Genomic DNA, 16,455 nt, shown 5'->3' with positions numbered 1-16,455 from the left:
TTTCTATTCATTTACATAACTTGTCTTTGGTCAGCACACAGTGACATTGGGAAATTATCAGGGGTGCATATGTGCGCTATTGACAGCTTGTTTCTTTTAAATAATTTGCACAGGTACGCGTTTACCGCTTCTGCAACTATTCTCGCTGTCACCATTACTGTTCAGCTATTATAGTTTCACTTAATTATGGATGTTTTATCCATTTTTCTGATTGTTGAATCCAGGTAATTTAGATCAGCTACCATTGAGACACACAGCAGGTCAAAGGACTAATGTACCATTCATTATTCCTGTTATTTTACTCCATTGTAGATTAGCAAATTATTACATATTTTGGAATTTTTCCATTTTATTTTCCGGTAACACCATGGCGCACTGAATCTGGGTTTATAATTGTTCATCATTTGATTTCATTTTCTTTGCTCTGTATTTCTTATGTATATAACTGGCATTTGAATATGTTTTTTGTACATATGTATTTAATTATGAATTGCAACCATATGCAGAGCTCAGCCCTGAAGGAGTGTTATACTCTGAAATGCATTGGTATATGAGCCCTTGACTTATTGAGGCAACAGCTGGCCTCAGTCTCTGGAATGAATACAATTACTTATTTGACTACTCACCACTGAAAATTTTTTGGTGTTAACCCTATAAAGGGGAGCGACTGACTAGCTAGATGGTTCCCTTCTCGTTTTTTTGCTGTAATTTGGTCCAGGTGTCTTTGGACTTTTTTCAGTCAGCTCCTCTAAATTATTCATGATTATTACGGTTTGATTTGACCAACGAACATACGTAGTGCGCCCACCTATCTTCTTTGACATTTCTACCCAATTGCTTTAGGATCACCCTTATTAGGGTCGCACACACTGTGCATTCTTTATTGATACAGAACAAAACACCTTACACAGCAGCATTTATTATGCTATGGAGAAACACGTTTTAATGATCCGTCCATCACAATGGAGAATGTGGGTCCCCTTAATATTGCCTCATTATTACCTGCACAGCCTGATGAAGATTTTCATGACTGTTTCCCCAATGTGCTACTGTCAGGCCTGACATACGGGAGGTTTCCTTGGGAGAAGGATGCAATATTTATGTGGATGGATCATTCTTGCGTCTTCCTTCCTTCGGGGCACTCTCGTCCACTTTTGGCATTGTTGAATGATGATTTTTTTAAATTATTAACCAAGTTCACACACGCTCCCACCTCAGCCCAGTGTGCAGAACATCTGCTTACCATCATGCATCCGCGGACTCATTCACCATATACACAGACAGTAGATACACAAGGGGTGTAGCTCATCATTTTGGTGAGATTTGGAATGAGAAAGGGTTTCTAACCTCAGCTAGGTCACCTATTCTTAATGGTCCCCAATTAGCAGCCCTCCTTGATACCATCTTGTTGCCCACACATATCGCTATTGTCAAATGTTCTGCACACACAAAGGGGGAAAACTGTTCAAAGGTAATGAAGCAGCTGACAACACAGCACAGGGAGTGGCCCTGGGAATAATCCCACTGAGGTGTACTACCCTCCCAAAGCCCACCCCTCCCCCGAGCACCCCATTGACCATGGCCAGTATATTTGTGACAGTCAGGTGTATGTGACAGACAGTTTGAGCAACTGGCAACAAAAGAGGAGGCAGCCAGGTGGGAAAGGAAGAAAGCAGTGAAGGATATAGGGAATTTGTAGACAAAAGGAAACCTATAGTGCCTCAAAAGGCAGTTTGTAAATTAGCCAGAGGTGCGCGTGGATTAGGACATGTACATGAGCATGCCATGATTTCACAGGGGCATTCGGCATGGTGGGCCCCAGCGGCACCCTGCCATTCTGTTCATCAATGTTCTAAATGCCACCCATTTAATCCACGGGGAGCCCAGAAGGTCCCTTTTGGCATGGCACAACCACCGGCCGGCCAATTTCAGGGGCCTCCAGATTGACTTTCCCCACATCTATTAACTCATGCACCGACATTCTTGTAGTGGTTGACATTCACAGATGGATTAAAGCGTACCTCTGTAAGAAGGGTTACGCTCAGACAGTAGCTAAATGCTTGTTGCAAGATTGCATACCAATATGGGGAATCCCTGTCTCCATAGACAGCGACAGGGGCCCCCGTTTTGAAAGTGCTCTTTCATTTGTAAAAGCGTTATCTATACAAGTTGCACACTGCTTACCGACCACAAGCGTCTCCACATGTGGAAAGGAAAAATGTGGATCTTAAATGTAAACTGGCTAAGAGCTGCGCAAATAACCAACTTAATGGGCTCCAGGCTCTGTCCATTGTATTACTGTACATGCAGGGTTCCATTACTAGAACTACTGGTCTTTCCCCTCATGAGATTGTCATGCACTTGCCAGCAGCAGCCAGAAAATTCTCATCTCTCTCATTACCTGATGATTCTATGCTGCAGTATTTTATTTTCTTGACCTCTGCCCACCAGTGTGTTCATTTGAAGGTCTGACTCCTTTGGAGAACATTTGACCATGCCACTGAACGGCATACAGCCTGGCAACGTGGTTCACATCCTAAAGTGTGTGTTGGTGCCCAGATGGAAGGGACCTTTCATGGTCCTGGTGATATCTTTCACAGCAGTCTGTGTGGGATTGCCAACGTGGATGCACGACTTTCCCATTAAATGGCAGAAGGAGCCCCCTTCCCTTGCATCACCTCCAGCAGCGTCTTTTCAGACTGTGCCCAACCTTTGGCAGCCGAAGGACTCAACAGCTACAACTTGGCATTATAATTTGAGAAGCAGGAAATAGTTAGATACATGGACATTGGACGACAGCAGTCATTAGCTGAAATGTTCTAACCATCCGCAAGTGTTAAATGTTAGCAGCAAACGGGGGGGGGGGGCAGGGGGGCATTGTGCAATTGTCATCCCCCAGCATGTAGAAATAGATAGCACCAATAGTGATTAGGATATTGTAGATTTTTCTCATACATTATATTTACCATGTTCCCACAAAAAATTGTACTTGCATACATATGTTGCATCTAGTCCACATCACAGATTACCCACTGGTTATAAGCATGCATTAGTCAAATGGTCCGTGCATGAATGTTACTGGTATTGTGAAAGGTGCCTCAGCCAACGTTCTACTCGCGTACCAATTTTAGCACTCCCCAAGTACTGCCCCTTTTGGGAATTTTCACAAACTTGGAGAAGAACTGTACGTACACAAACTCTTTCAGACAACACAGCACGATCTGTAATATGCACAGGAAACTATTTTACCACAATAACCAAATACATAAAGGCGGGAATGTGCACTTCCAGATAGTTTGAAGCCTCATCACAGTGAGATTACCAGCCATTTCCACATTTGTGAGGTTCTCACCAGACAGGATTGTACTGTACCAGGTTGAATAACCTGCCCCTCTGAGTGGGCAGGCACCACATGGGGACAACACTAGGTTTGGAACCAAATACCTTATCCACAGTTTGCTTCATATGATCCCATTACATATTGACCACCCTACCCACATACCTACAGGAGGAGATATATGCGGAATAAATGTACTCAAAACAGAGGACAATAGCCCCTTAACATTACAGGCATTGGCAAAGCGACACCTGAGGGACCCGTAGTCTATACGCTCCACCGGTAAACCAGAGTCAAGAACAGGTAAGGATATGTGCCACCACTGGGCCAGTGAACCTGTAGGGGGGGGGGGAGGAGCAATAGGAATAACATAAAAAATAAGGGCCAGTCAGGTTACATTAACCATTGCATTGACATGGGTTATACATGTCCTTGTACATCGTGCCCATGCTAAACTATCCTCTTCATTAGAGTAATACAGATATGAAATTGGCCTAAATAACTACTTTTGAATTAACTATAAGTGACTGTTGGGTATCAAGCCACTTGCCACACCATTCCGAAGATACTTATCCTCTTGTTGCTGTCTCTGACCTAGCACTATGGAACTACTCACATTTAGTGCTGGGACCCACAGATATGACTAGCTCTAAGGGCAAGAATAGATTGCCGAGTACACCCTGAATACTGCTTGCATCTTTGTGTTGAGATAAAGGGAGGAAATGGGAAAATGCTGGGTAATCCAATGAGGTTTAACTTTACAGTAGAACTGCTTGGAAATGGCACTGCCTTACTGACAGGAGACAATTGGGGAACAGATAGTCTTGAAAACAAATGTATCAATAGCACGGATACTATCCTACATTTACCGAAAGAGGCGACGCTGGTTTAAGAAGGTGCATGCCTCTAGTGTCAATAAGCATTACGCTCAACAAGACTAACAGTACTGAAGACATAGTGAAGGGCAATGTTAACTAGTTTAGTGTGGAAATATCACTACAACATTAAGAACACAGTCATATTCTAACCAGTGCGCCCTAAATACCACTAGACTTCTGCTACCGGCTCTGCAGGACAACAATGTATAAGGCGCGATCTTCCCCATGGGTTGGATGATGCATCCTCACATAGGTGTTTCCCAGTTGCGGTGTTCGCCCTCGTGGAAAAATTAGAAATATTTGATCATTACATAAGTGGGGCGAAGAGGATGCCCTTGCAATCGTGGATACTTACCTCCCATTACCATGTGGAGAGTTTGTGTTGGGGGGGGGGGGTGTATAGGGTGCATATTTGCAGGGGGTGGAGTTTGCACATATGCCATCACAGAAATTGTGCTCTCTTAAGACTCCAGGCAGTGGTTGAGCTAGCAGCCAATGAGAAGCTACATGCAGGGTGCTCTGGCTCACAAACAGGGGGAAATTATGGCTGTGATTCTACAAAATAGATTAGCCCTTGACACGTCTGGTAGCACAAAGGGAGAGTCTGTGCTCTCATTAAAGAGTTTGTGTTTACATATCCAGTAATGACCAAGCGGCACACATCAGGGAACTTGCCCATAGCCCATCAGACCACTATGGATTGGTGGCTGGGGGTCAAACATGGTCATGTTTCGCCTAGCAGGCATACAGAGATTGGTAATAGGTTGCTGGTCTTTCAGACTCATCTCGGCATGGTGCACTAGTAGCATGAATAAGATCACCACAATAGCTTTGCACATGCTCAGACACAGACCGGTGTAAGGAGAGTGGATCACATTAGTCCAGAATAATATCTCGACTGACTAGGAATATAGAGTAAAATACTATCAAATGCGTAGGAATTCATGGAATTTGAGGAATAGAGCCATACGGAGCCATTTTGTCTTCGACTTTGGAGCAGGAGCTTTGCCATTTTTAGCTTGTTGCTAAAGCTGGAGAAACACACAAATTAGACGCTTGTTCACACTGAGACTGAAGCTTCACACCATGGTGGAAGGAGGTATGCAAGGTTGCCTGCTTGTGAGCGAGCAATGGCAGAGGGTTGGTCAAGGAGAAGATGTGTGGGGGATTGTTCTCACTAACAAGCCAAGCTCATTTGTGTCCTGAGAGCAACGCAATGTACACCTTCCACTATGTAATCAATTGCACATGTTTGATTTAGCACAAACATTGACACTGTCTGTAGAACTGGTTAATGATCAAACGCAAAGACAACATAAGATGAAATGTGTACACATTTTTTGCTTGTTATTGGATAGGTTTGCCATGAATTATATATGCAGGTTTGAGGACTAAAAAGGCACATATTCTGAGAACAGATGGTTTGTGTGTGTGTTCATTTATTTCTGCTGTGCCTTTCTCCTAGTACCCCTTCACAAGAAAGAAACCAGGATGTGAAAATGGTCTTCACCTCCAAAACACTGATGAGTAAAATGTGTTTCTCCTGGGCCCATAAATCCCTCACCTTGAGGAATTGCACAACAACATGTAAACGATGCATTTGTTGACATGTGGGCTTAGGTCCCAGAAAAAGTTCTCACGAAGATAATCCGCCATTCCACGATTTCATCATCTGCACAACCTTGTGTGCCATTTCAATATAACCTATCATGCACCATCACAGATAAAAGTCTCTTGATCAGTGTTTACTGTTCCATATTCTGTGATTGAAACAATAAGCACAAAAAATAATATCAGGTTAGGACATCAATCAGAAGGAGCACCGACACCACTTACCTATAGGGCTGCATGTATCAGCCACTTTTGGTAAATACTCCCAATAAAACCAAACCCAGGCAGTAAACATACTACCAAACAATAGGTAACTAACTCATAGAAGCATGTACCCCTGCTTTCACCCGCACACCTTCCTGGATATGTTTAGACCAAACAGGAAAAAAAAAAAATCTATTATTACTGCCCGATCCAAAGTGATAGCGTATCTTTTAATGTATTTGATGAACTAGGTGCAAATAAATATAATACATTTCTGTTACAGTGAAAACATTTTTACTCGCTTATGAAAAATACTTGCATCGCTAAAGGTACTTACATTTGTACTCCCCTAAAAACCATTGTATTCCCAACCTACAAAATAGGGAGTAAAATACTCCATCTTCAAAATCCTATCTGGAGTACTGCACACACGTCGAAGAGGCACTAGAATATGGAGAGTATGTGAATTTAAAAAAGATTCACAAGCTGGAAAAAAGCTGAACTCTGTAAGCAAGCATTACATATTAGTTTTCATAACCACAAGGTTTGTACGATAAAATCTGTACAAACCAATACTAGTGTAAATGAGGGGCACAAACTCAAGGTACATTGCAGGAGACCCCAATGTATTCATAGTCCTAATTCAATGCCTGAAAGATTAATGGTGGTTCTGCATTTTAAACCGGTCAGTCCCTTCGTGGGAACAGCGAACACTAGACAGTGGAGAACGTTCAATGAATGCCCGAAACATCTTACAGCGGAGCCCTGGATTTTTACATATTTTATTGAAAAAGTACAGAAAGGTACTAGGCTAGACAATGCTAGCTCTTCCACGCGCATCTTGTAAATATATATTCAGCATCCTCATTCAAACTCATTTGTAAAAAGGAAGAAATAAAAGACTGAAGAACAAATACAAAGTTTGGAAAAACATGCAGTGAATGCAAGTTTGGACAGGATAAGCAGAAAGTGCCAAAACAGTCTCAAACGTATTGAAGGGACACCACACTACTTCCATGGTATTTTATAGTTTTTTTTAATAAGCGCTTAAGCTAGCTTTATGGCTTTCAAAGTTGTAATCATAGAAGGAGTCTATTTTCGAACCGTCAAGATGCCTTGGTATTATTAGATCAGCTTTGCATATTGTGAATGAACTACCCTAAACGAGGTTTAATGAGCATCCTCTGGTTAACATCCTTCATCCATGTACGAAACTCGGTGCCAAAGTATGTCGAACCAAACCGTAGCCATTTAGGTCACACTTTAGGAAAATAAATATCTGGTACAAGTACCCTTAAAACTGCACTGGACACATCGGAATCCCCCAAAACATGTATTTGGCAACCAAATTAGAAGGAAATGGGACAGTCACTGAAGATTTTCATAATTTGCTCATCAAGTCACATTTGGATGCTGTGTTACTTCTCCACACACGTGGGGTCAGAAATGGGGAGAGAGTAGGAGTAAAAAAAAACTCCAGTCTGTTTCACTGGTTATATATTTTAAAAAAGTACTAGACATCTCGATTTAAAATACCATGCAAGTCGCACAACAACTTCTCTCCAAAACATTAACACTGACGATGTTCCCAAAGACAAAATATGAACCCTAACTCTTCTACAATTGGCAGTCTTCTCCTTCAGACACAGTACAGCTGGTGGGGACAGATTAAAAGAAGCTAGAGAGAGAGAAAGAAAACATGAAATTATCAAATGGAGAAAGAAGTGGGAAATAAAAGAAAGAGCAACGTGAAAACAGATGACAGACCAAGGCATACGAATACTTTTGGGCTATTGAGAAATCTACAAGACGAATATCAAACGCGTTCAGGAAACCACACAGTTTTAAATAGTTTCAAAAGGTGTTTAATAGCTTTGCCTGGCCACACCATCAACACAAAATTCTGTAAAGCATAAGTGAAAGCAGCCTCTATTTGTATCACTTAGCTTACATCAAATAAAGTGTGACAAAACAACTTAAAACGCATAAATTTACAACTTGAGTTTGCAGAAGGAAACATGGACTGTCGATTTGAAGGCGTCATTTCTACATTTTGTATAGATTAAAAAGGACCAAAAGAAAAAGAAAAAAAAAAAAAAAAAATCCTGTGTTGGAAAACATACACCATTTTAAATAACTTAAGCCACCCACAGATTTCATTCATGGGTTGCTGTGGGAAGTGCAACTTCTTTTCAAAACGGGTTCCTGCCTCAGCTTGAGCATGGGTTACACTGTGAAAAAAATAGCATTACATGATAATAAACCATTAGCTTCTGCGAATCACAGAGCAATCGTCATGAGTCAACCAACACCTTTGAAGGACCACAGTGTCCGTCAAAACAAGGATTGTCAAACTTGAATATTGTCCTCTGAAAATCGGGATTTGAATACATGGCTCTAAAGATTCGGCACTAGTGGCATCTCACACTGTCAACATACAGGGGCTTGCAACTGTCCAATAAAAACCAGAAAGATTGCAAAACATGCACATTCCCGCAATATGTTCAACTTTCACACCCAAAGAGAAAGTTGTCTAGCAGGTAAAATTGCCATTAAACATTTCAGCCATCTAGATGTTTTTTGTAGGTTACATGGGCCTGCGAACTTTACAGGCTATGCCAAATACACTCACCAATGAAAAATAGCACCAGAAACACCAAATGATTGTCCAAATTATCTGTAAAAAACGAATCTCCACGAAAAGCTTTTCCACAAAAACCTGATTGAAAGCAGATACTAAAGTGGACTGTTCTTTACAGAGGAGGGCCTTATTTAAAAACAACTAAAAAACCAGACTATCTACACACTTGGAAGCATGTAAGCATGAATAGTAAGTGTTCTGGCATGGTCTAGTGGCAGCACACACCAGCATTAGTTTATGTGCTAATAGAGAAGGATCAGTAAGGTGGAATATGTAGAGGAAGGCCAGCAGCTTTCTGAACAAGTCAAATCGATTTACATACTTTCTTACAGTGCAGTTGTGACTTTGCGGACTGTAAGCTCGCCAAAGTGGAGGTGGGATGAAATCACTACTAGAAAAACTATTTCATACAAATGTGTAGCACAAAATGTGTTATGTGATTTTTCAGCTATAAACATTTTCCAGACTTCTAAAAGTGCAAAACTACAGAGTGGAACATTTCATAGAGTGCGATGTGTCAGCTTGTAAACTTGGGGTGTTTACCACTCCGTGAGATGACTTTGGTGCATTTCGTGTTGCAGTTGCAAGCCTAAACACGACTGGCTTCCACTGCACACCTTGCAATGTATCGACAGATAGTGATTTTTTTCATCTTAGTGCTCATAACAAAAATATGAGCGGCTGACAGTTTTCTTGTACGATTACAAAGAAATGTGTTTGGGAAAAGTGACAAAATATAAAACTGTCTTGCACTGTTCAGTGTAAAGTGTCGGTGTGCAGATGCACACACCCAATGTTATGTGTAAAAGTGTCATCCAAACGTGGGCACAAACTCGACATGGGTGTGCAATATGCCTTTGCCTGTGTGGATAGTCTCCAAAAATTAAATGGACTTAGTGGCACTTTTAGCAGTTTTTGACGATCTGGCACTTCATTCGATTCTCAGAACTGCACTTCTAATCAGATCTCGAAGTCAAGATCCTACCTGAAGCAAGGTGCACAGCGGGCTCATTTTGGAGAGGAGTTCAACTAGGGTTGAGTGTAAACAATCACAGGACATGCTGTGCGGGAGCTACGAAAAACTGGCGTAACCACAAGGAAATGTAGAGAAACTGTCTCAATTAACCCATAATTTCAACCAAGGTAATGGGTTCTTACATTTCCTAAATAAATATGCTCAAGTTGCAATATAATTTCGGCAGCAAAAAACGCACATAACATTTCAAATGTTCACATTACTTCACTTGAAAATACTGACAATCTCAAGAACATACAGCAACGATTTGAAAAATCAAAGACCTTCATTTTTGCAGAGCCTGTAAAAGGTGATTAACTTCGGTTTACATTGCTTGACAAGCAAGTACACCCATCTGGCGATACGGCTTTTCACATCTTAGTGGCAAGGAGAGCAAGAACAGTGGATACAAAGGTTGGCACAGGTGGGATTGTTGCAAGGCCATGGCTAAGTGCTATCAGAAGCAGGCAGTTAATATGTGAACCTCTGATAGGCTAGCAAGAGATGGAGGTCTGTCCCATCACACTGTACCAAGCGAACTATTTACTCAGTGCACAGCCATGGATTGCTGAAAAGGAAGTGCAAAACAAATTTAACTTTAACCAGAGGACAGACTTCTGGTAAACCTGAAAACAAAGAATGACAGTACGTGCCAACATTAAAAAGGTAATTTTTACAAATCAGGCAAAAGAGTGCATTTTATAGAAAATGTTTGAATACATTCTTAAAAATGTAATCACTACATCAGCAAAAGTTTCTACTGAAGTATATACATATCAGTCGCCCACAGTAATACTTTGCTGTATGTTTAATAACATATCACAAAAATACAAATATCTGATAGAAATTAATCATACAAGCAATTTAAACATCAGTAAAAAGGTTTCACAATCAGGCCCTCTCCAGGAGATAGGATATCATAATATCAGTGCTTAAGGTCAGTCGTTTCAGGTTAATATAACATTCGAATATTCTCAATGAGTAAACTGGCGGGCATTTAAAACTTTGTTCAAACTTTGTTCAGGAAAGGTTAAAAATAAGCCCTCTACGGAGAAGTCTCACCATAGACTCTAAAAAGAGTTCTTTTTATTAAAGTTGTATGAAACGTACTCAGTCCATGGAATGAAATAGCTGGCGTACTGTTACGATCTTAACATGCAGCAGTGAAACAAATACAAGGCTGTGTCTTGGGGGCGACATGGTTGGGTTGGGCCAGAGTATGCAACTCCTGCAGATAAAGCATGCCAGAAGTAAACGCACAACAGATATGCTTAGCATGTCTCGTCAGTTCCACTCTGGTTATTGCCGGTTTCTTCACCAAGGGACAGCCATTTCTGTAGCCTCCGGTTCATTTACAAACTGTGAAAACAGGGCAGGGAGGTGGGGGAATTCAGGCAGGATGCATAATGGAATGAGGGTCAGGGTGGAAAGACAACAAGCCAAAGTGGGAACACTCATTTCTGACTCGGCAAAGGAAGGGTTCTACAGGAAACCCGAACTGAAAAATGAAAAAAAGGTGGATTAATGTTATGGATTAATTGAAAAAAACATGGTCACTATTTTATGAATAAGTGAAAGTGATCCCATTTTTGTTACGGGTGAACTAAAATGAACATGCGAGGTCCACACGTGCACCCACACAGACACAAATGACAGTGGGATTAATTGTCAACACACGTCACATCTGAGAATTCAAATTCAGCTCTACTTGAAAGCATACTTTCGTAATGCCAAATGGAAGTCTGGTCAAATTAAAATTGTATACAATGCTGCAATTCTACCTTCTACTCATTAATGGGAGGGGGCACCCATCAAACCGCTTAAGTATTCAAAGGTGAACCAATTGAAATCCAAAATGAGAAATGTTACCTACCAAGATATTCTGGTATCGCTACTCCTGGTGAGATTACATATAGTCGCATAAGGATCTCGAGCTAATTGAGGGAATTGTACACTGCCCTTTTTGAGCTTAAACCTTTATGCGCCTAAGGCCCTGTGCATGCAGGAATGGGAAGCCCCATAGCTCTACACTCAGCACGGATAATCACAGGAAGTGGTTTAAACATTTTCCACTGTGAAAAAAGCTAAGGACTCCTTTACATTCTTAGCATTTTAGATCTGGTCGAACAGCTTTGGCAATTCTACTCTACAAGTGACCAGATTATAAAGACATTTACAAACTCTAGAACCTGCACCAGAGAGGAGTGCTTACCGAAGAAAGAATTATGGTAATGCAGAAGCCATGCAAATCACTGATGAGCCTCAGTCTTGGGAAACGTCCATGCTACCGTCGCACTTCTGCTTCCATCACAGTCTCCAAGCTTGGATATTGTAGTAAATCGAGATGGATGGCAGACACGACGGATGGGCACCACTGTTATCGGTTGCCAGATACATCAAGAGACATGGGCAAGAAACTGCTCTACTTGCAGAATTTCCTCGGCAGGCCAATCATGGATCCGCAGGAGATCAATTATATTGCTCTATATATGGGAATCCCTCATGGACTTAAAATAATACTCAGATTTACAGGTAGGATCGCCTTGTCACTTACAGAAAATGTAGGGTTCTACAACAAAAGGATTCAGGAGTTCAAATTTCCAGTATAAAGTAGAAAACATCAAGAAATAAGCCATTCATATGATACCCCGATCTGACAGTATGCAGTTAAATCTGGGAAACATCAGAACAGCCGATATATCAAGATCTATGTGGACAGGAGACTTGTGTAAGGAAGGAACATGGCAGACCCCATTAAAATGGGTCAATGGGTGGTTCTGACGAGGAGTAATGTTTTCATGTCGGTCCTGGTGACTGCTAGAGTAGTTAAAGCAGAGGAGAATACATTTGTTGCACAGAAGTTGAAGCCTTGCACAGCAATACAAAAATCCCTCATTTTCTGCCTGTGTGGCACATGCCTCTTTGGTCGGCAAAAAGGCACAGCAATAGATCTCTAGGAAAGCGACTGACAAACCCGGTCATCTAGCCCGACTCCCTAATAAAAAGTAAATACCATATACAAACAATGCTATAAAATGACGCAAGTATCCACTGATAAGAAGAGACTCATTTGTATGCTGACAAGTTAGTTTTACAGGGACGGTGGAGTAATGCACGCTGCTTTAATGGCTGAGCAATGCAGAACACCTGAATTGATGTTATTTATTTTTTTTAAAACCTTGCTTTTGAACCAATTTGTGCATCTATTGTCCTATCCAGGGAGTCTTGGACAGGCGGATCCAAAAAGGCAATGAAAGAAAAAAAAAAGCATTGGATGTCTGCCCTTCTGTAAAACAAATATATGATTTTTTTTTACAAAATTCATACACTGAAAAAGGAACACCTACATAAAAGCTGCTCTTCCCTCCCCTTTACTCTCTCAACTCTATCTTGGGAAAACTAAGACGAACATGCTAGAATTTCATCCTCCACTTCAGCTCTTCTGGTCACCTTGTAAGCAGCCCTTTACAACAAAGGTGTCGGTTCTGGCCTTCTCCAAAGCACAAAGAACATGCTGCCTCAGTGGAAGTGGACAGAATCTTCACACTCTACAATACCCGCACAAGGGCAACAATTCTTGAGCCTTCCAATGGTTTTCTTTTCTCCACTGGAAGGCTAAACAAAATTGTATCAGCACATCAGTAAGATTGAGGATAAGGCAAGATCTTGTTTCTGCTTACAACAGAACCCCCTTACATTGTTTGGACGTGTGTAGGAGAGGCCTGTTAACCAAAGTCCCTCTAGTCCGTTTCCATATTGACAGCTCCAAGAGAAGAGTTGTTCAGGCTCAAAAATACCAGATATGCGAAAACCTTGAAATTAAGAATAACCACCTGCTCACATCAAAAGTGCATTTGCAAGTGCAGCGGCAGGCCAACACCAAACACCAACGGAAATTGCTGTACGGGTACCTGGTCTTGTAACCTGAAGTGCTGGTGTCAACACTGTGCAGAGGAAAACCTTGAGGACTACACTTAAGCATGTGTGTCATTTACCAAAACCATGTTCAGGATTTCTCTGAATTTCAACTAGGCAGCAGTCTGACGCCATGATTATTTAGAAAAAGTAAGAAATTGGCCAATGTTACTCTTCACAATGCCGCTGACCATTCAAAGTTATCTAGGAAGCAAGGAATTCCACAGCATTGCAGCACATGGCAAAAGTGTTCTTTCACCAGAATGCTCTTTTAGAAAGGAGTCGTTTTTAAGAGCAAAGGGCTACCAATCTTCATGTCCTGGCTACCAATCAACATGTCTAACCACTGTTGGAGGTTTTGGGCTAAGCTTGTCTATGGTCCTGAGGATTACAGACTTGAAGCACTGAATGCAGAACGATTACAACAAGGGACATTCCTTTCCCAAGAGTTAGTAAGCAACTTGAAAGACCGGGTAGTGTGATCAAGGCAGGAAAGCACAGGGGAATGTGAAGTAAAGTTAATCTTCTTGAGGAGATATGATTTTTCATACATTTAAATTGTTGGGATAACTCATACTGAATTGCCCATCAAGAGAATGATCAAGCATGAGAGCCCAGAAGATGTGTGTCAACTTGTTGATGGATTTCTAGAATCTGACCAAGTGGACAGATTTTAGGAGGGCACCCTTGTGATGGTGAGCAGGGACCTCAGAGTTTAGCTGAAAAAACCCAATCAAGGTAGTAATGGAGATCAGTCAAGGCTTATTCTCAGGAGAGAGAATTGGGTCATGGGCCCACAATGAGTCCACACACAATAGCACATCATTTAGACAGTTATTAAAATTGTTATTTATGTAGGCCTTTAGAACACTGAAAAATGAAACTAGCAAGTAGTGCTATCACACAATACTCTAATAAAAATATATACAATCAGCATTAGGTACACTTAATAGACCTCAAATAACTTAATCAAGCAATGCAGGTAAGTAATGTAGATGCAATAAAATGATGGAATGCTGTCACACGGACTTATTCTTTATAAGTCCAAACCTTAGATGAATCGGGCTGTGTGCCCATGCTAGAGTAGAGCAGCACAAGTGAAGTGAGTCTACCTGCGCACAGCAATAGTTAGTTGATGAAGTGATTAATTTCAAGTACCTGCAGCGAGTATCGTGGCTAGGGGAGACACCACCAAACGGTGTTTCAAAGACAGAATAGATGGTAAGCTCTGTAACCAGCACACGTTAGCATAGGCTCTGTGTCCCATGTTTGAGTAGAATTCCATTTTGTGCGAGATTCTCTCCACCTCTGAGTCCCCCAGCACATTTTTCTGGGCTCTTGGTTTTTATCTGACTCTGCTGAGTGGGACCCTTTTTCCATCACTTTCTTTAACTCTGCATTTGGGAACCTTTTGTATCTCTTTTGGATGCTCTTTTGGCGACATGCTTTCCTCCAAATGCATGGCATCTCATTTCTTATCGCAGCATGCATCACTTTTTGTGCAGTGTTTCTGGGAAGCTCGTGGAGCTTTCCTCTTTACTTTTCTGCGATACCATTCGTTATCAGGGCAGAGGGCTCTTTGTCATCCTACCTGACCTCTATTTTGTGGAATCAGCACACCCCTGGTGTTTTTTGCTGCCTGAGGAAAGGGCGGTGGAAAATTGGAAAAAACGTTCGTTTTTTTAAAAGCTTGGAACTAACCTGCACTGCGAGCTGTGAGGGGGCTCTTGCAGGTGCTGGCACTAGAGACGCTGTGCAGAGGAGGCGGGGCTAGGGCCTGCCACGTGACCTATCACGTGATACAACTTCAGCCTTTAAACCCTTTGCCATCCGCCCGAGCGGTGTGTTTGCTGCCTGAGGAAAGGGCGGTGGAAAATTGGAAAAAACGTTCGTTTTTTTAAAAGCTTGGAACTAACCTGCACTGCGAGCTGTGAGGGGGCTCTTGCAGGTGCTGGCACTAGAGACGCTGTGCAGAGGAGGCGGGGCTAGGGCCTGCCACGTGACCTATCACGTGATACAACTTCAGCCTTTAAACCCTTTGCCATTCATCCTCGCGGCGTTAAGCCCGTTAGGGGTAAAGGGCGCCGGCTGTTATACGGCTGTTGGACGTGCTGTGGAGTGTGTAAAATAACCATTGATACCCAGGAACCGAAGTAAGCTAACTCCACCACTTCAGGATAATATAATCTTACCACCTGGTAGGGTGGGAGAGTCGGACTAAGGCCGCTCCTCAAGCTGTTGGGCGTTCCCTTTCTATATGCTATGTGATTCTAACCTATAAACTAAAAGGTGTATTTGATTGCTAACACTCATTTTTTTTAAATTGTTTACTAATCAATTGATGGTATCGGCTGCCCTTTATTGCGAAGGATCTTTCCTCTCCTCAGTTTTATATATTTATTATTAATAGACATATTGCATTTTGGGTATAGGTATACTTAAGTCTCCGTTATAGTAGGACTGATCTAATTTTTTTACTTGTTGGATTTTATGGAGACGTGACTCCTTAAGGATAAATTAATATATATTATTACTAACTTTTTCTATTTTTATCTCTATTTCTATCACATTTGTACATACCTATTACTCGATGTTATACTAATATGGCCCCAAGTACACGATCTAAAAAGGGGAAGAATAACATACCCACACCAAATACCAAACTAGCCAAACAGAAGCCTGGTAATGGGGAAAAACCTAAGAAGGGTGGTACGAATGGAACTACTGGTGATGGTAAAGGTGTATTAGATCAACCTAAAATACTCAGTTTTCTAACTATTAAGGAAAAAGTAATGGTATCTGACAAAATACAATCTCCACCACCTCCCACTAATAGCTCTATGATAGATAATAA

At 41.5% G+C, this 16,455-nt stretch overlaps 1 protein-coding gene across 7 annotated transcripts in view; it reads right to left on the bottom strand.

The window, feature by feature from the left end:
• Positions 1-6,796: 6,796 nt before the first annotated feature.
• The window catches only part of SEPTIN6 (septin 6), a 450,192-nt gene continuing 440,533 nt past the window's right edge, over positions 6,797-16,455 (bottom strand). For 3 of the 7 annotated variants that reach the window (XR_011274161.1, XM_069612704.1, XM_069612702.1), the window contains one exon: positions 10,480-11,184. Coding sequence is in view for 3 of the 7 variants with exons in the window: in XM_069612702.1 (XP_069468803.1) it covers positions 11,169-11,184 (16 nt within the window). In the remaining 4 variants the exon portion in view is untranslated. Of the gene's footprint in view, positions 7,709-7,872; positions 10,255-10,479; positions 11,185-16,455 lie in introns of those variants that run through there. The other 4 variants (XM_069612703.1, XM_069612705.1, XM_069612701.1 and 1 more) reach the window with 2 other exon arrangements.

Source organism: Ambystoma mexicanum, chromosome 5p (genome assembly GCF_040938575.1).
Source record: "Ambystoma mexicanum isolate Mex_15411 chromosome 5p, UKY_AmexF1_1, whole genome shotgun sequence".
Classification (NCBI taxonomy): Eukaryota; Metazoa; Chordata; class Amphibia; order Caudata; family Ambystomatidae; genus Ambystoma; species Ambystoma mexicanum.
The sequence above is the reverse complement of the archived record's forward strand: the minus strand, read 5'-3'. Positions and strand labels throughout refer to the sequence as shown.